This window comes from Wyeomyia smithii, chromosome 3, assembly GCF_029784165.1.
Source record: "Wyeomyia smithii strain HCP4-BCI-WySm-NY-G18 chromosome 3, ASM2978416v1, whole genome shotgun sequence".
NCBI lineage: Eukaryota > Metazoa > Arthropoda > Insecta > Diptera > Culicidae > Wyeomyia > Wyeomyia smithii.
The window spans coordinates 248,800,968-248,814,915 of record NC_073696.1 but is presented as its reverse complement, the minus strand read 5'-3'; the positions used below and the strand labels follow the sequence as shown (position 1 = coordinate 248,814,915).

At 36.3% G+C, this 13,948-nt stretch overlaps 2 protein-coding genes across 5 annotated transcripts in view; one reads left to right on the top strand and one right to left on the bottom strand.

The window, feature by feature from the left end:
- The window catches only part of LOC129729467 (uncharacterized), a 502,529-nt gene that overhangs the window by 418,940 nt on the left and 69,641 nt on the right, over positions 1–13,948 (top strand). For all 4 annotated transcript variants that reach the window (XM_055688058.1, XM_055688057.1, XM_055688056.1 and 1 more), the window contains exons 5-6: positions 1,026–2,395; positions 13,286–13,428. In XM_055688058.1, coding sequence (XP_055544033.1) covers positions 1,772–2,395; positions 13,286–13,428 — 767 coding nt within the window. In that variant the 5' untranslated portion in view covers positions 1,026–1,771. The remainder of the gene's footprint in view (positions 1–1,025; positions 2,396–13,285; positions 13,429–13,948) is intronic.
- LOC129729470 (pseudouridine-5'-phosphate glycosidase-like) overlaps positions 5,409–13,948 on the bottom strand; it is a 106,704-nt gene continuing 98,164 nt past the window's right edge. The window contains exon 8 of the mRNA XM_055688061.1: positions 5,409–5,437. Within this exon, the coding sequence (XP_055544036.1) occupies positions 5,426–5,437 (12 nt within the window). The 3' untranslated portion in view covers positions 5,409–5,425. The remainder of the gene's footprint in view (positions 5,438–13,948) is intronic.

Here is a 13,948-nt window from a genome sequence, read left to right as displayed (position 1 = left end):
AGAAATCTGCGGCGGTTTACAACCGTAACCGGAATCACTAAAATTCGTTCCAATAAACAGCGTGTTTTTTGTGTCTAGCCTCAAGCAAGCAAAAGAGATTGCTGTTTGTGAACTTTTCACGCTGGAGTACCACGTGTATATTTCAACACGTGCAGTGGAGATCGACGGAGTGGTAACCGACTTAAGTCTGACAGTCGAGGATCTGCTGAAGACTGTAACCGGTCGTTTAAAGGATTCCAGTCTTCAGCCGATGAAGATACTTGATTGCAAGCAATTGTACTCAAAATCGCTCGACAAGAGTGTGAAAACTTACGCCCAATCAGACTCTTTTCGCGTGACTTTTGCTGGGACTGCTCTGCCGAACTATGTCCTCGTGGACAAAGTGCCTCTACCCGTGCGCCTGTTTGTATCGCGGGTAATGAACAGTGACAAGTGCAAGCAAGCAGTTGGGTTTTACGGTCATCCACTGCGGCAATAAAGAACGCTGTGGCAAATGCGAAGAGTAACACGCGCATTGTTCCATTCCGGGCGGACACTGTTGCTAAGGTGGGAATTTTTAAAACTTTCACGTCAGAGCACACTTGTCAACTGGCAGACTACGTGGAATACGAAAAACTACATACAGGATGCTGATTTTTGGCTACTTGAAAAGCAACAGAGTGCCCATTTACCAACAAACTGAACCACTGATAAAAAAAACATGTTAGTTTTAGTTTTAGCTCGTAGTCGGCAGCGAGGGTAATTAATTTGCCTTTAACTTATAAGATACCCTAGAAATGAGAGTTATGTAGCTCCGTTAAACATTTTATGTATTATGCCGTCAAATAAACATTATGTATTGAAAAATGTTTCGCCTTTTGCTGAATTTCTTCTCTGTTCACTGAAATTTTTAACGCTAAAGTTTTTCTGTTTATTCAAGACTAAATACACTCTTCTCACTTCACAGACATTTTACCCTAGCAATTGTCACTAACAAACCAAGATAAAAATAACTATTTCGCTTCCTTTGTTCCGTGTCATTGCAGAGCGCAACCACCATCCTGTGCCGCAGGAAAAACAATCACCCACAAACAGGGCCATCGTCAAAACAAACACGAAAAGTATCAAAACCGACGACATGCGTCCACATGACGAGGTGTGATGGTAGATGAAGCAATCAAGTAAAATGTTGTGCTGCCACTTCCACAAAAGTTTTCCAACAGCAAAAACAACAAAAGCGACCGCGTAGAACAAACTGTGCGAGAAGAAAGTGAATTTTCGGTAAATTGTGAAACTGCTGTTAGGTTGCGCGTTTCAGGATTTAAATATTCGTTTCCGTTTGCTTACTGAAAGCGGCCCTTGCTCGGTTCAGCAACAGCAGGTATGTTTATTTTACGGCTGTTCGTGCAGTTCGTGCCTAATGATGAGCTATATTAAACGCGTTCTAACACCGCTTGACAGTTTGAGGATTAAGCCGGGAAATGAGTCTGTATATTAGGTAAACGAAACAGAAGTGCTTCTTACTGCGGTGCTAAAAACGGGCGGGAAAAAGGTGATTCGAAAATTTTATAACGATCAAACTAATCCGAAAGCTTCCAGTAGCAGGAAAGTTCGTTCGTGTGTGGTGAAAACCCAAAAGCTGTACCGTAGATAGTCTGGAACGAGTGCGCAGTGAACGCGAAACGACCGGAGCAGAGTAGCCAAACCTAACAAAAAAAAAGTAATTATAATTTTAACCACCTCTTCGATAAGAATATTATGCCAAAGTGTTGGAAAAGTAAACCGACGGGCTATGTTTGTGATGCTGTCAGTTCGCACAACAGCCACCGTTCGTGAACGGCCAGCCGAGACGGTCAAGAAGGCAATCAACATAAACCAGATTATCAAAAACATCAACAACCGAAAAGGTAGAAAGAGTCAACAGCAGCAGCAAAAGTTGAACAACGCGAAACAGATCGACTGCGACGGCAGAAAGAACAGCAACAACACTAGCGTCGAAAGCGACAACAGCAACAGTAGCAACAACATTACCAAGAGCAACAACATCATCATCAACAATAGCATCAAAAGTGACCAAAAAAATCAACGCAGGGACAAGAACAGTTACCAGCAGCCAATCGAAAAGATCGATAAACCATCGATCCAGTTCATTGCACCGAGGACAACGATTACCACTACTACGACGAGCCACGGTCCGGGCCGGTTGGTACAGACAGGCACGCAGGAGGAGCAAAAACATCACCCCGCTGGTACGGTTAGTGTACTAACCGCTACCACCAACCCGGCTTCCTCGGAGACGGAAAAACAGGACCCGCAGAACGAGCAACAACAACAACAACAGCAACAGGGGCAACTTACGAAGACCAAGTTTCTTCTACCGGAGCTCAACAACTACCGAAAGCCACCGACTGTACAGGTGGGTGAAACCCTTGCTTCCAAATCTTAATTATTTTTATTTTTTATTTAACAAGAATACCCTAATTAATTCTTATCCAATCCAATAGTCGCGAGTGTAAGGTAATCCAAACTAATAAAATCTAATGTAATCAAATTAATTTTAATCTTCTCTAATCTTATACTATCCAATCCATTGGAATAATCCAACCCCTTCTTAGCTTAATTTTACTTCATTTTATTCAACCCGACCTTTTCGACTTCAACTGATTCTGCTTTTATTTGACCGCCCTTCTGAATAAAAGGATGAGTGAACTTGCCTTGCACTAAACCTGGATTTGATTTGGACTTAACTTGTACTTGACTTGGACTGGAACTTTATTTGGACCTAACTTGGGCTTGGACTAGAGAATTAGACATCACACTTGGCTTCTTCTTTGGACAAGAACACCAGACCTGGATTCCAAATTTAGATTTCAAACTTCAGATCTCAGATACTGACTGCAGGCTTGTGTCTAAGATTGAATTTTGAACTAAAGACTTGATCGGGGAACCTGGGCTTGAAACTTTGACTCGGAAGTAGATTTTGAATTTATTAGCGTGACATGTTTCTCATAGAAATTGTAAGTATGATGTGCCAACTCCAGGAAGAAGTGAGGAGGGGTTAGTCACTGAGGAAATTCAAATGTTTCGTGAATAGTGGGAACTTTCCGAATAGAGTCAGTTAGTTGGGGGAACTGGGGAGACTTGATCCTTTCATTGTGTTTACAGGCGATATGAAATAAATCGGTCAAATTTTCTGGAGAAATGCGCCATTTAATATAAAAAATTGGGATAGAAAACACAGGATCTAAAATATACTAGATTCTAAAAACCGAATTCAAGGACATCTTAAGACTTTAGGTTAAATTTAAGATCCGAAATCGACATATGAAACTAATAAACATAAGATTAAAAGATATGTAAACTAAAAAAATTGGTGATGTTTGAACCGACTTCTTATAGAAAACTGTTTGAAAACTGTTTGAAAAATAAGTTTACTAAACTAGTTCTATTGGGGAGACTTGATTCCTCAAATTCGTGAAGAGACATGATCCCTTTGTGCTGAAGACAACAAATGCTAACGAATATATTAAAATATAATTACCACAATCAAAACGAATGTTGCCATTCGTGCATTCATTTTTTAACCCAATCAGGCCATTTGGTTTTCAAAGGACTTTAGCTTGGGTTTACTCTCAGGCTCCCCACCACGTACCCTTTCTTCAATCTACAGTCTATTAACTCTCCTTCTAACAAAAATAAGTCCTTATTATAATAGAACTGGTGTGAGTAACGTATGAACCTCTCTACGGGGAATTGTAATTAGGCGATATTGTTAGGAAGGACAGGGGCCGCTGTCACTACGATTTTAGATAGGAGTCCTGTACGCATGGTCATTCGACCGTGCGGAACGCTTGATATGACAAGATTAATTTTTTTAAGTGTAATTAACTGCCCTAGAGCCCTAGAGCCCTAGAGTGAATCCACGTGAGATAATTCCCCCTCGCGAAGCCACTGCTTATTTTTTTATTATGCTTATATTTAAAATCTAGCGGTGTTTTGACCAATTGGTAATTCGGCTCAATGATGGCAATTTTTGTCACGGGTTGTTTTCAAAAAACAAATACAACAGTTCGGTTTAACCTATTATCTTAAGAACGGCTACCTTCGCGTTCCACCGCTCCGTAAACAACACGTCGTATTTTGAACTCTTTGTTTATCATAATTTGTTTCGCTTTGCTTACGGATGACTCGTGGTAAATGTGTCACCAAAGCCAAGCGGAAGCTGAAGGTTGTGCTCTGATTTCTTAAGCGGCTTTTACACGAAGCAAATATTTGCATAAAATGACAGTTATTATTTGTTTGTCCGTGTAATATCAAAATATTATTTGCGAAAAAATATTTGCTATTGTATTTGCTAAATAAAATATTAGCAAAGGTTTGCTTCGTCTAATGTCTTTCTTTGCTAGTAAATTCACGACTGAGCGAATATTTGGTTGAATTTTTTCTTTGGTCATGCTGAAATTGGGTATGAGCAAACTATAGCAAATGAGTATCAATGTGTCAAATCAGTTTTTCACGTAGCAGAATAGCCAGTGCGATATTTTATGATATGATTGAAAAATTATTCACTTAATACGATAAATTTTGTTCACTCAAAACGATAAATAGTGTTGATGTGCAAAAAAAACTAATTAATAATTTTTGAGACTAATTTTCGGGATTGTCTATGGTTTGTGTCCGTGATAGCAACGTGAAAACCGTCGTGTGTTTATTTTGTAATTTTGACTTCACTGCTGCTATTAATTGGGCTGCATTGAATCCGAAAACCATTCCACCAATGACATAATTTTGTTTGACATTGGTTCAACTTGAAGATTAGTGGTAGATTTATTGTCGTTTTTGTATTTTAAATACTAATTATTAATAATACAAATATTAAAAAAAAATAATACAAGTCATGTTTTTCCTTTTATTTATTTTATCTAATACACAAAACAATTATTACACGAAATTTGAATAATTTATTTATATACGACCACGTTGAAAATTAACTTCCCCTTCATGTACAAAATATTGGGATCATCCATTACGTGTTTGTTTGCCTTTGTTACCTACAAAAGTGCGACATTCGAGTGGGTAAAAGCTATTCTTCATATTGTTAACTCTACGCCAATTGTTAACTCTACGCCAATCATCATCAATGACACTTCCTTGATCGTCGTAGCGATCGACCATCGTAGGAATAAAATAAATTCTGCTTCGCATCATAAGGTACCTAGTTGTGGAGAGCGCAGCAAGCAATATTATGATTCTCATAAAGTATTGGAATGATTTCTAACCTTTATAATTATTATAAAAACATCCTGAATGTGCTGGGGCTTTCATCACGATATGCTTTCCATCTATAGGCCGATGCAATGAGGAATTTTCCTTTTATTGTTGTAATTTTCAGCTAATTCCAGCCAATATTCTCCAGTTTATGGAAACTATGACATAAATAACATCGTTAATTGTTGAGCTGAAAGATGTTTGAGAGAATTTTACCTTAAAAAATCAGGCTTCAAAGCTTTGTATGTTGCGTCACAAACTTTGTGAATTATTGTTGATTGTGGGATACGAAAGAGATATTGTAACGACATGGAACTATCACCTGTTGCAATAAAGCGCAATGTGAGAGATACCCGATCAGAAGAGCATAACTAAAAAATTACAAAATTCTATCAACGCGAGATACAAATAACATATTTTGATACAATTTTGTATTTCTCCATATAATTTTGATAACAAAATTGAATCTGAATGTGTTATAATAACAAACATGAAATGAAGTTGTTCTTAAACAAGTCTAACAAATTTTTCGTTTTTATCAAAACCTGTTGTTTCTAACAATGTTTGTTATTATATTGTTCTATATACTGTCTAATTTTGTTAGGAAGCTGATACATTAGTAACAAATTTTGATATGTGTTTGATACTAGTAGAATCATTTCTGTTATAATTTCTGTTATTTTAACACCTAACGGGATCAAATTGAAAACACAGCCTGTAAGGTTTTTCCCGTAACAAACTAACAACTTCTGTTACATTTTTGTTTTTTCTTTCTGATCGGGTAGCCTTTCACCGGCAGAAATAGTTTCTCACATATTTGAATCCAGCTTATTGATTAATGGATATACCAATTCCAAAAGGGTGCGAAAATCGTCTATGTTCATGCGCAGAAAGTTGTGATATAACAGCGGCCCCTCAACTTCGAGCTCTCGAAGAAGTTGATTGTAGAATCCTCGGTCTTTTCGTCGTTTCACCCAATCATGCACCCACAGACTGCGCATCCGACGACGTTTCAGATTCTCACCATTTTCAATGGTGAATTGGCAAGCATGACCAAAACGCAAACCAACAGCGAATCCTCTTCTTTGGAATCAGCCATTCTCACTTAAAACAAAACATATAATGTCGAACGCTACCGTTATTGAACCAAAACCACTAAAACACAGAAACAATGTTTTCGATTGACAGTTGAATTATTGTGCTGCGAATGAAAACTAGATTTGCTTCATATTTTTCGCTTCGTGTAATAGCATAGCAAACAAATTTACCATAAAATGAACAAAGAGACTTTGCTAGCATTCAAGCAAACAGCTTTTAAAGGTAAATATTTGCTGTAGTGTAATAGCATAACAAATATATTTGTTCGTAGAAAAAATTTGCGCAAATAAATCCGGTATCAAAAATAACAAATATTTGCTTAACTTATTTTTCTGGGTTTTAAGTATATCAATTAATGTGACGGAACCCTATCGGAACGTGTTGTGTACGCGGGGTCCTTTGCTTCAATTTTCAATCCTAGATGGCGACATCCATTTTCTGAAAAGCTAGGTAAAATTAGAAAAAAAAGTTTCAAAATATTGGTATAGTAAGCGACTTCTGTTCGATTCAAATCATCCAGTGTTTGATATAACCACTAAATGATGCCGATTGAATTTGAGGAATTTCCAACTGAACCAAATTTAGTCTTCAAGATTTCAAGCACCTTTATATCGCAAATCGGTTGGCAGTTTTAAGAAAATGACCCTCCTCTTGACGATGCAATCGGCTATTTGAACCATGCCATTGAAAACGCATTTGTACGCTGTGTTCCTCCTCGCCGACCAGTATCAAAACCCCCGCGGTCAACTTTAACAAATCAAAACCCCCGCGGCCGTAACTTTAACGACAGCGGTCCTCAGCTCTGCGCAAATATTGCTAAATTGCGAAACCCTCTAACGAAACAAGCGTAGCGTTGCAATAGAAAAAATGAAGTCCTCTTTTGCTCCGGGACTGATGACATACCTTCCAGCGTTGTACAAAAATATGCAGCTGTTTATCTACGCCCACTTAAGTTACTGTCCAACTTGTCGCTTCGGCAATATGCTTTTTCTGCCAGCTGGAAATCGTCGTTCATGTTCCCTGTGCACATATAGAGGATTACAGAGAAATAACTTTTAATTGCGCTTGTTCCAAAGTATTTGAAATAATCATTTACAGCACACTCCTTACTGGCTGCAAACCACATATCTCGATAGATCAGAACACGGTTTTTATCCAAAACGTTCTACCACTACCAATCTCGTATAATCTACTACTACATGCATACAGAATATGACTGAAGATGCACAAATCGATGTAGTTTACACTGCTTAGAAAGCTGCGTTCGATTCCGTCGAACATGGTATTCTTCTCGCCAAGATGGAGAAATTGGATATTGCTTCTGCTCTCGTATATTGACTCAGGACCTATTTGGTGAATCAAAGGCCATTTTAGCATTTTTCGGGCGTTCCGCAAGGCAGTGCTCTAGGACCACTCTATAAATAACTTATAAATAACGCATCCTTATTACTGCCATACCAATGCCATATGTTTTTTGCGGATGATGTCCAGTAATGAGGATTATACGAACTATCGCAAACTATTTTACATTGAAAAAATGATCCTGTAATGTTTAGCTACACAATGTTTGGCCAAACATTGACGAATGTTAACCAGGTTCGACATTTGAGTGTTCAGACGCGGCGCTATCATTCAAGGCGCACAACAACGAGGTTAATAAAAACCAAAGCAGAGGTTCAATATTTCTTCTGGAATTTAACTTTTGGTTTATTCGACACAGACTTCGCAGCCACCCGTTAGTGTACAGGGCAATTACGGGGCAAGAGTTACGACTCCTATTGACTCTAACGGTCTCTCCCAGGCAAGATTTGAACATGCGACGGCTGGCTTCTTAGACAACTCGGATTCTGTTCTCGACACGAATTCCGTAGTGTGGTGTCCATTAAACATAAACTGGATAACAAGAATCGAAGCCGTGCAACGGAAGTTTGTAGGCGTCCAGCCTTATGTTTTCTACAGTGGGAAAATTCGTACCAATTACCGGTGCACAGGCTGTCTTTGTGTTTAAAATTTTAACCGGTAAGATTAACGCCCCAAAAATTTTACAGCGGTTGAATTTATATATGGGTCATTCGTCATTTCATAAGATCTGTTCATGCCACTTGGACACGACCATCACAGATCTTGTTCCAAGTTGGGGGAATTATTCATCTACTGTCTCTTTGGGAAAATCCCAATTTTGGTGTTGATTGGAATACCCCCCGCTCAGTAGGACCCCCTCTTTATTGCAAAGTCTCGCAATTTTTGTTAAAAATCCCTTTTTTTCTTTTTCTTACAATTCATAGACGTAAGATGTCGGAAAAATACTGATAGACGATTTTTGAAGAAAAATAACCAAGGAATCCAGAAAAAATATAATTCTTGACCAGAAGTCTTGCCAGATAAATTATTTTTGTATTTGAAAACTAAATTTACATTTTTCGGCAAATGCAGATATTTTTATTTTAAATTTGATAATTTCATCGTGTTCCTTGGAAAATTTCACGTAAGAAACATCTATCATCCCGAGGTAATATGAGCCAATCTCGAGATACAACATTTTTACGAAAATAGTTGTAAACTTCGTAATCAATTTATTTTATAATTTATAGATGTAAGACATCCGAAAATAAGTGATAGGTGATTTTTAAAGAAAATAAACCAAGGAATCCAGAAAACATAGTGTTTCTGACCGGAAGTGTTGCCAGATAGATTATTTTTGTGTTTTAAAACTTAATTTGCATTTTTCGGCAAATGCAGCTAATTTTATTTGAATTTTGATGGTTTCATCGTATTTCTCCGAAATTTTACGTGAGAAACACTTATCACTCTGTGGTAATATGAACCAATCTCGAGATATAACATTTTCACGAAAAAATAATTACGAAATTTAAAACTATTTTCGTAAAAAAGCTATATCTCGAGATTGGCTCATATTACCACAGAGTGATAAGTATTTTTTACGTAAAATTTTCCGAGAAATACGATGAAATCATCAAATTTGAAATAAAATTAGCTGCATTTGCCGAAAAATGCGAATTTAGTTTAAAAATACAAAAGTAATCTATCTGGCAACACTTCCGGTCGAATACGATTTTTTTTTTGGATTCCTTGGATTATTTTCTTCAACATTCACCTATTACTATTTTTCGGGTGTCTCACGTCTTTAAATTGTAAAAAAAAATATTTACGAAATTTACAACTTTTCTCGTAAAAATGTTATATGTCGAGATTGACTCATATTACCTCGGGATGATAGCCGTTTCTTACGTGAAATTTTCCAAGGAACACGATGAAATTATCAAATTTAAAATGAAGATGGCTGCATTTCCCAAAAAATGTAAATTTAGTTTTCAAATACAAAATTAATTTATCTGGCAACACTTCCGGTCAAAAGTTACATTTTTTCTGGATTCCTTGGTTTATTTTCTTTAAAAATCATCTATCAGTTCATTTCGGACATCTTACGTGTATGGATTGTAAGAAAAAGAAAAATAGATTGTGAACAAAAATGCGTGACTTTGCAACAAACAGGGACCCCCCTGCGGGGTATTCCAACCGACACCAAATTTAGGATTTTTCCAAAGTGACAGTAGATGAATAACTCTCCCAACTTTGAGCAAAATCCGTCATGGTCGTGTCCAAGTTTGTGCTTTTTCGTGGTCACTTCGTATGGAATGACCCATATTCCGGAAAGGTCATTAGGACGAAGAAATTTTCTTTCTTCGCTCTACCGCAATGTTTTATATGGATAACATGACGCTATTCGCTGTGTGCCAGCAAGCATCAACACCGCTAAAGCCCCATTTGACCTCAACATGTCGGTTAATATGCTCAAGTAGCTTGAGCCTCCGTAGTCGCTTTTTTTTAAGTCAACGGACTTCAGTATGGGTTTATTCTCAGGTTTTCCATCAACCCTTTATTGACATTGAATTCTACAAAACCACGACAAATACCTCTTGACCAAAATAAATCCCTCTCACAATAAAACTGGTCAGAGGGCCATTAAGATGAAACCTCTCCAGGGAATTGTAAATGGCGATAAAATTGGCCGGAGGCAGTGAGGCTCGTGATATTGTAATAACAGAAGTGGGGAATACAGCAAACACACGGGCGATATCACGAAAGATCACTGTTTCTGGTCGCAGTGATGAGTCCATACAGCAAAAAACTTAAGTTTATAATGTGTACATACTAGATTTACTTTATCATTGAGACCACCTATGTTTCAGATGATGCATTATCAAACAAATACAAAAAAATGCATCAAATTGGCTGCGAAGTCCTCGGACATTTTGATAGTAAACATGTGATTTTAAATACTAGACAAGTTAATATTTAATTGGAACTGCAGAGTTCTTTATAAAAGTGTTCAAGTGTTATTCAACGATTGTGAGCAGTTCCACAAGAAAAGTATATTTAATTTTTTTTTAATTTTCATTTTTGATTTGACTAAAATTTTGCATAGACGTTTCTATAGGCGAAAGATGCCCTTTTGTGCTATTGGCTTTATTTTTTGAAACACGACTCATTTTTGAGAAGCTATTTTGGGAAGGTATTGATGATTACAAGTTTTTTTAGGGCCAAAACGGTTTGTTCGATCGGTGTGACGTCTTCGGCATAGTTGTAGATAATAATTTAGTCTTTCCGAAAAAATTATACACTGAAAAAAAGTTAAAAGAAAGATTAAAAAAAATTTTTTTTTTCATAAAAACTACAAAAGATTACCTAAACGATGCAACCGATCCGATCATGGAGGAATCAGCAAAAAAAAGTTATGATATTTTGAAAAAAAAAACAAACCGTTTTGACTGTAAAAAATATTTTTAATTCCGCATAGAATGCTCTATTGGAAATTAGAAATATTTCTCCAGCAAACACGGTTTGAATGATTAGCATAGTGTATTCGGCAAAGTTTTAGATAACAGTTTGTCCTTCCAAAAAAAAATATGCCCCTCGAAACAAAAATTGAATTTTTTTTTATTTTCCAAAAAATCATAACTTTTTTTCTTGATTTCTCCATGATTAGACTGATTGCATTGTTTAGATAATCTCTTGTAGTTTTTATTAAAAAATAGATTTTTAAAATTAAGCTTTTTAGATAATTAGTTTTTAGTTCTTCTTCTAACATTTTTTTCGAAAAATAAATAATTTTGAATTGCCAAAGACATCGATCTCAAAAATCGTTTTGGCTCCAAAAATAATTGTACAGTCATACCTCAATATAAGGCAACCTCGATATAAGGCAACCTCGATATAACGTAACTCGATATAACGTAACTTTTACCTCGATATAACGTAACTTTGAAAATGTGTTGAAATTGAAAATAAATGATACAGCTACTGTTTTTGGGGTATAAATTGCTTCAAAAAATGTTTGTAGTAAGTTTTAAAATTAACGAAACTAATGGGAAAATTGTCCTAAATGGGCATAATAAAGGTTACTAATAGGTGATGGAAAATAGGTTTTCACGCATCCTTCAGTAACAATTCACAGTCTTGCATCAATTAGAAAAAAAAAATTTTTTCTTGTTGAAATTTTCTCTAAATGGTCATAAGAAAGGTTCAAAAATACTGATAGGTGATGAGAAATAGGTTTTCGCGCATCTGTGAGTAACCACCAACAGTTTTGCATCAAATAAAAAAAAATTTTTTGCTTGTTGAAAATTATCCTAAATGGGCATAAGAATGGTTTAAAAATACTGATAGGTGATGGGAAATAGGATTTCACGCATCTTCGAGTAAACTCTTGCATCAATTGAAAAAAAAAAATTTTTTTGCTTCTGAAAATATTTCTTAATGGGCATAAGAAAGGTTTAAAAACACTGATAGGTGATGGAAAATGGGTTTTCGCGCATATTTGAGTAACCAGTAACATTCTTGCGTAAATTGAAAAAAAAATTTTTTTTTGCTTCGATATAACGTAACTCGATATAACGTAACGAAAATAAAAATAAAGTTGCCTTATATCGAGGTATGACTGTATTCATTAATACCTTCCCAAAATAGCATTTTTCAATAGCTTCTCGCAAATAAGTCGTGTTCCAAAAAATTAAACCAATAGCACAAAATGGCATTTTTTGCCTATAGAAACGGCTATGCAAAGTTTCATCCAAATCAAAAATGGTAGATTAAATTGGTTGCCTGTTTTTTGTGGAACTGCTCTCGTGTCCCTCAAAAACTTAAAATTGGAACTGCCTGAAAGGATTTCTGTAAAAAAGACTGGTAATTTTTAGAATTCAAGCTGCATTCACTGAGAGAAGTCACTTTACTCAATAGAAAGCCGCGAGTTTTCATGATTACTTTCGCAGTATTATTGTTCCTAGCGAGGAAACAACGGTGGCACAGTGAGTACCTAATTCATTTCGATGCGGCTCAAAGTGTCATTTGCATATAAAATGAGCGACGAAGTCGAATTTTTAAGTGCCTATGTGAATTGCTCAAAACTTTTTAATACTTTTTACAGCCCGAGTTCCTAAGTTACGAGTAAGGAGCAACTAAGGCGTATGAAAATGTGCAACAACAAAATTTTATTGCATTTGTCAAATTAATTTTTTTACTATGCAATAATATATTTTACTATTCCTTTTAATTATAATATTGTCAACTGTGACAAAAGCTTCGTACGAAACAGAATGCAAAGGAAGTGTCAAAATGCTACACAATTCAGAAGATTTCTTTTAGCCTAACTAATTCGATTTAATCATAAATTATAGGAAAATTATGAACCAAGTAATAAAAATCCGATTTGATTTTCTCCGTCATTTTTTATGGAAATAAAAACACCTGTACCGGTTCCCTTCTCTCTTACAATTTATTATTTCCATTAAATACAAACTACTAGTGTTATTAGAAACCACGTTCAAAGTAAATAAATTCAACTTTACTGTGAAATCATAAAGGACCATCTCGATAACAAGCGCCGTTTTCCTTCCGTTTATTTTCTCTTCTCTGTTTCAAGGTTCCTGTGGCAACGATACTCAACGACCTTAGTCCCGTGCCTGCGCCAGCGAAAGTCACAAATAAAGTCTCCAACTCGAACCCTATGAGTCCTATGAACCCCGCCGGGCTACAAAGTAACTCGCCGGACGTTAAGGCCATGCGGTAAGTAAGCTATAACGATATACATATACATACATATTCGAAACGCACCGGGCCCGGGGTCCCATTCTTAATGGCATTCCATTCCCGGCCTGCTCTGTCTTCAGGTTGTAACCCGAACGGCTGATATACACGCGAACCCACCACGTTCCGAGACGTCGATGTTGCTTCGAATTTCCCTCGCCGCTTAGTTATAGCCTATATAGCATTTCCATCTCAAAACAAGAAAAGCGGAGAAAAAACATGTTTGTTGATTTTTACTTTGTTTTGTTTCGACCTTCTCAGATTTGAATGAAACTCTTTTTAATTTTAGGATTTTTCTTGGAATTGGCGTTTTAAAGGAAAACGTGCTTTTGAAAATTGAAATCTGCTGGGAATTCGCTTAGCTTAAAGTTGTTGTGTGTGTGTTTTTACAATTCATCTCCCACTGGCCGGCAGTGCTTTTATGGAAAAAACCTATCTGCATCTATTTCTATTTAAAGCTGATTTTTTTTATTGATTTTTTAATATTTTACATAATACA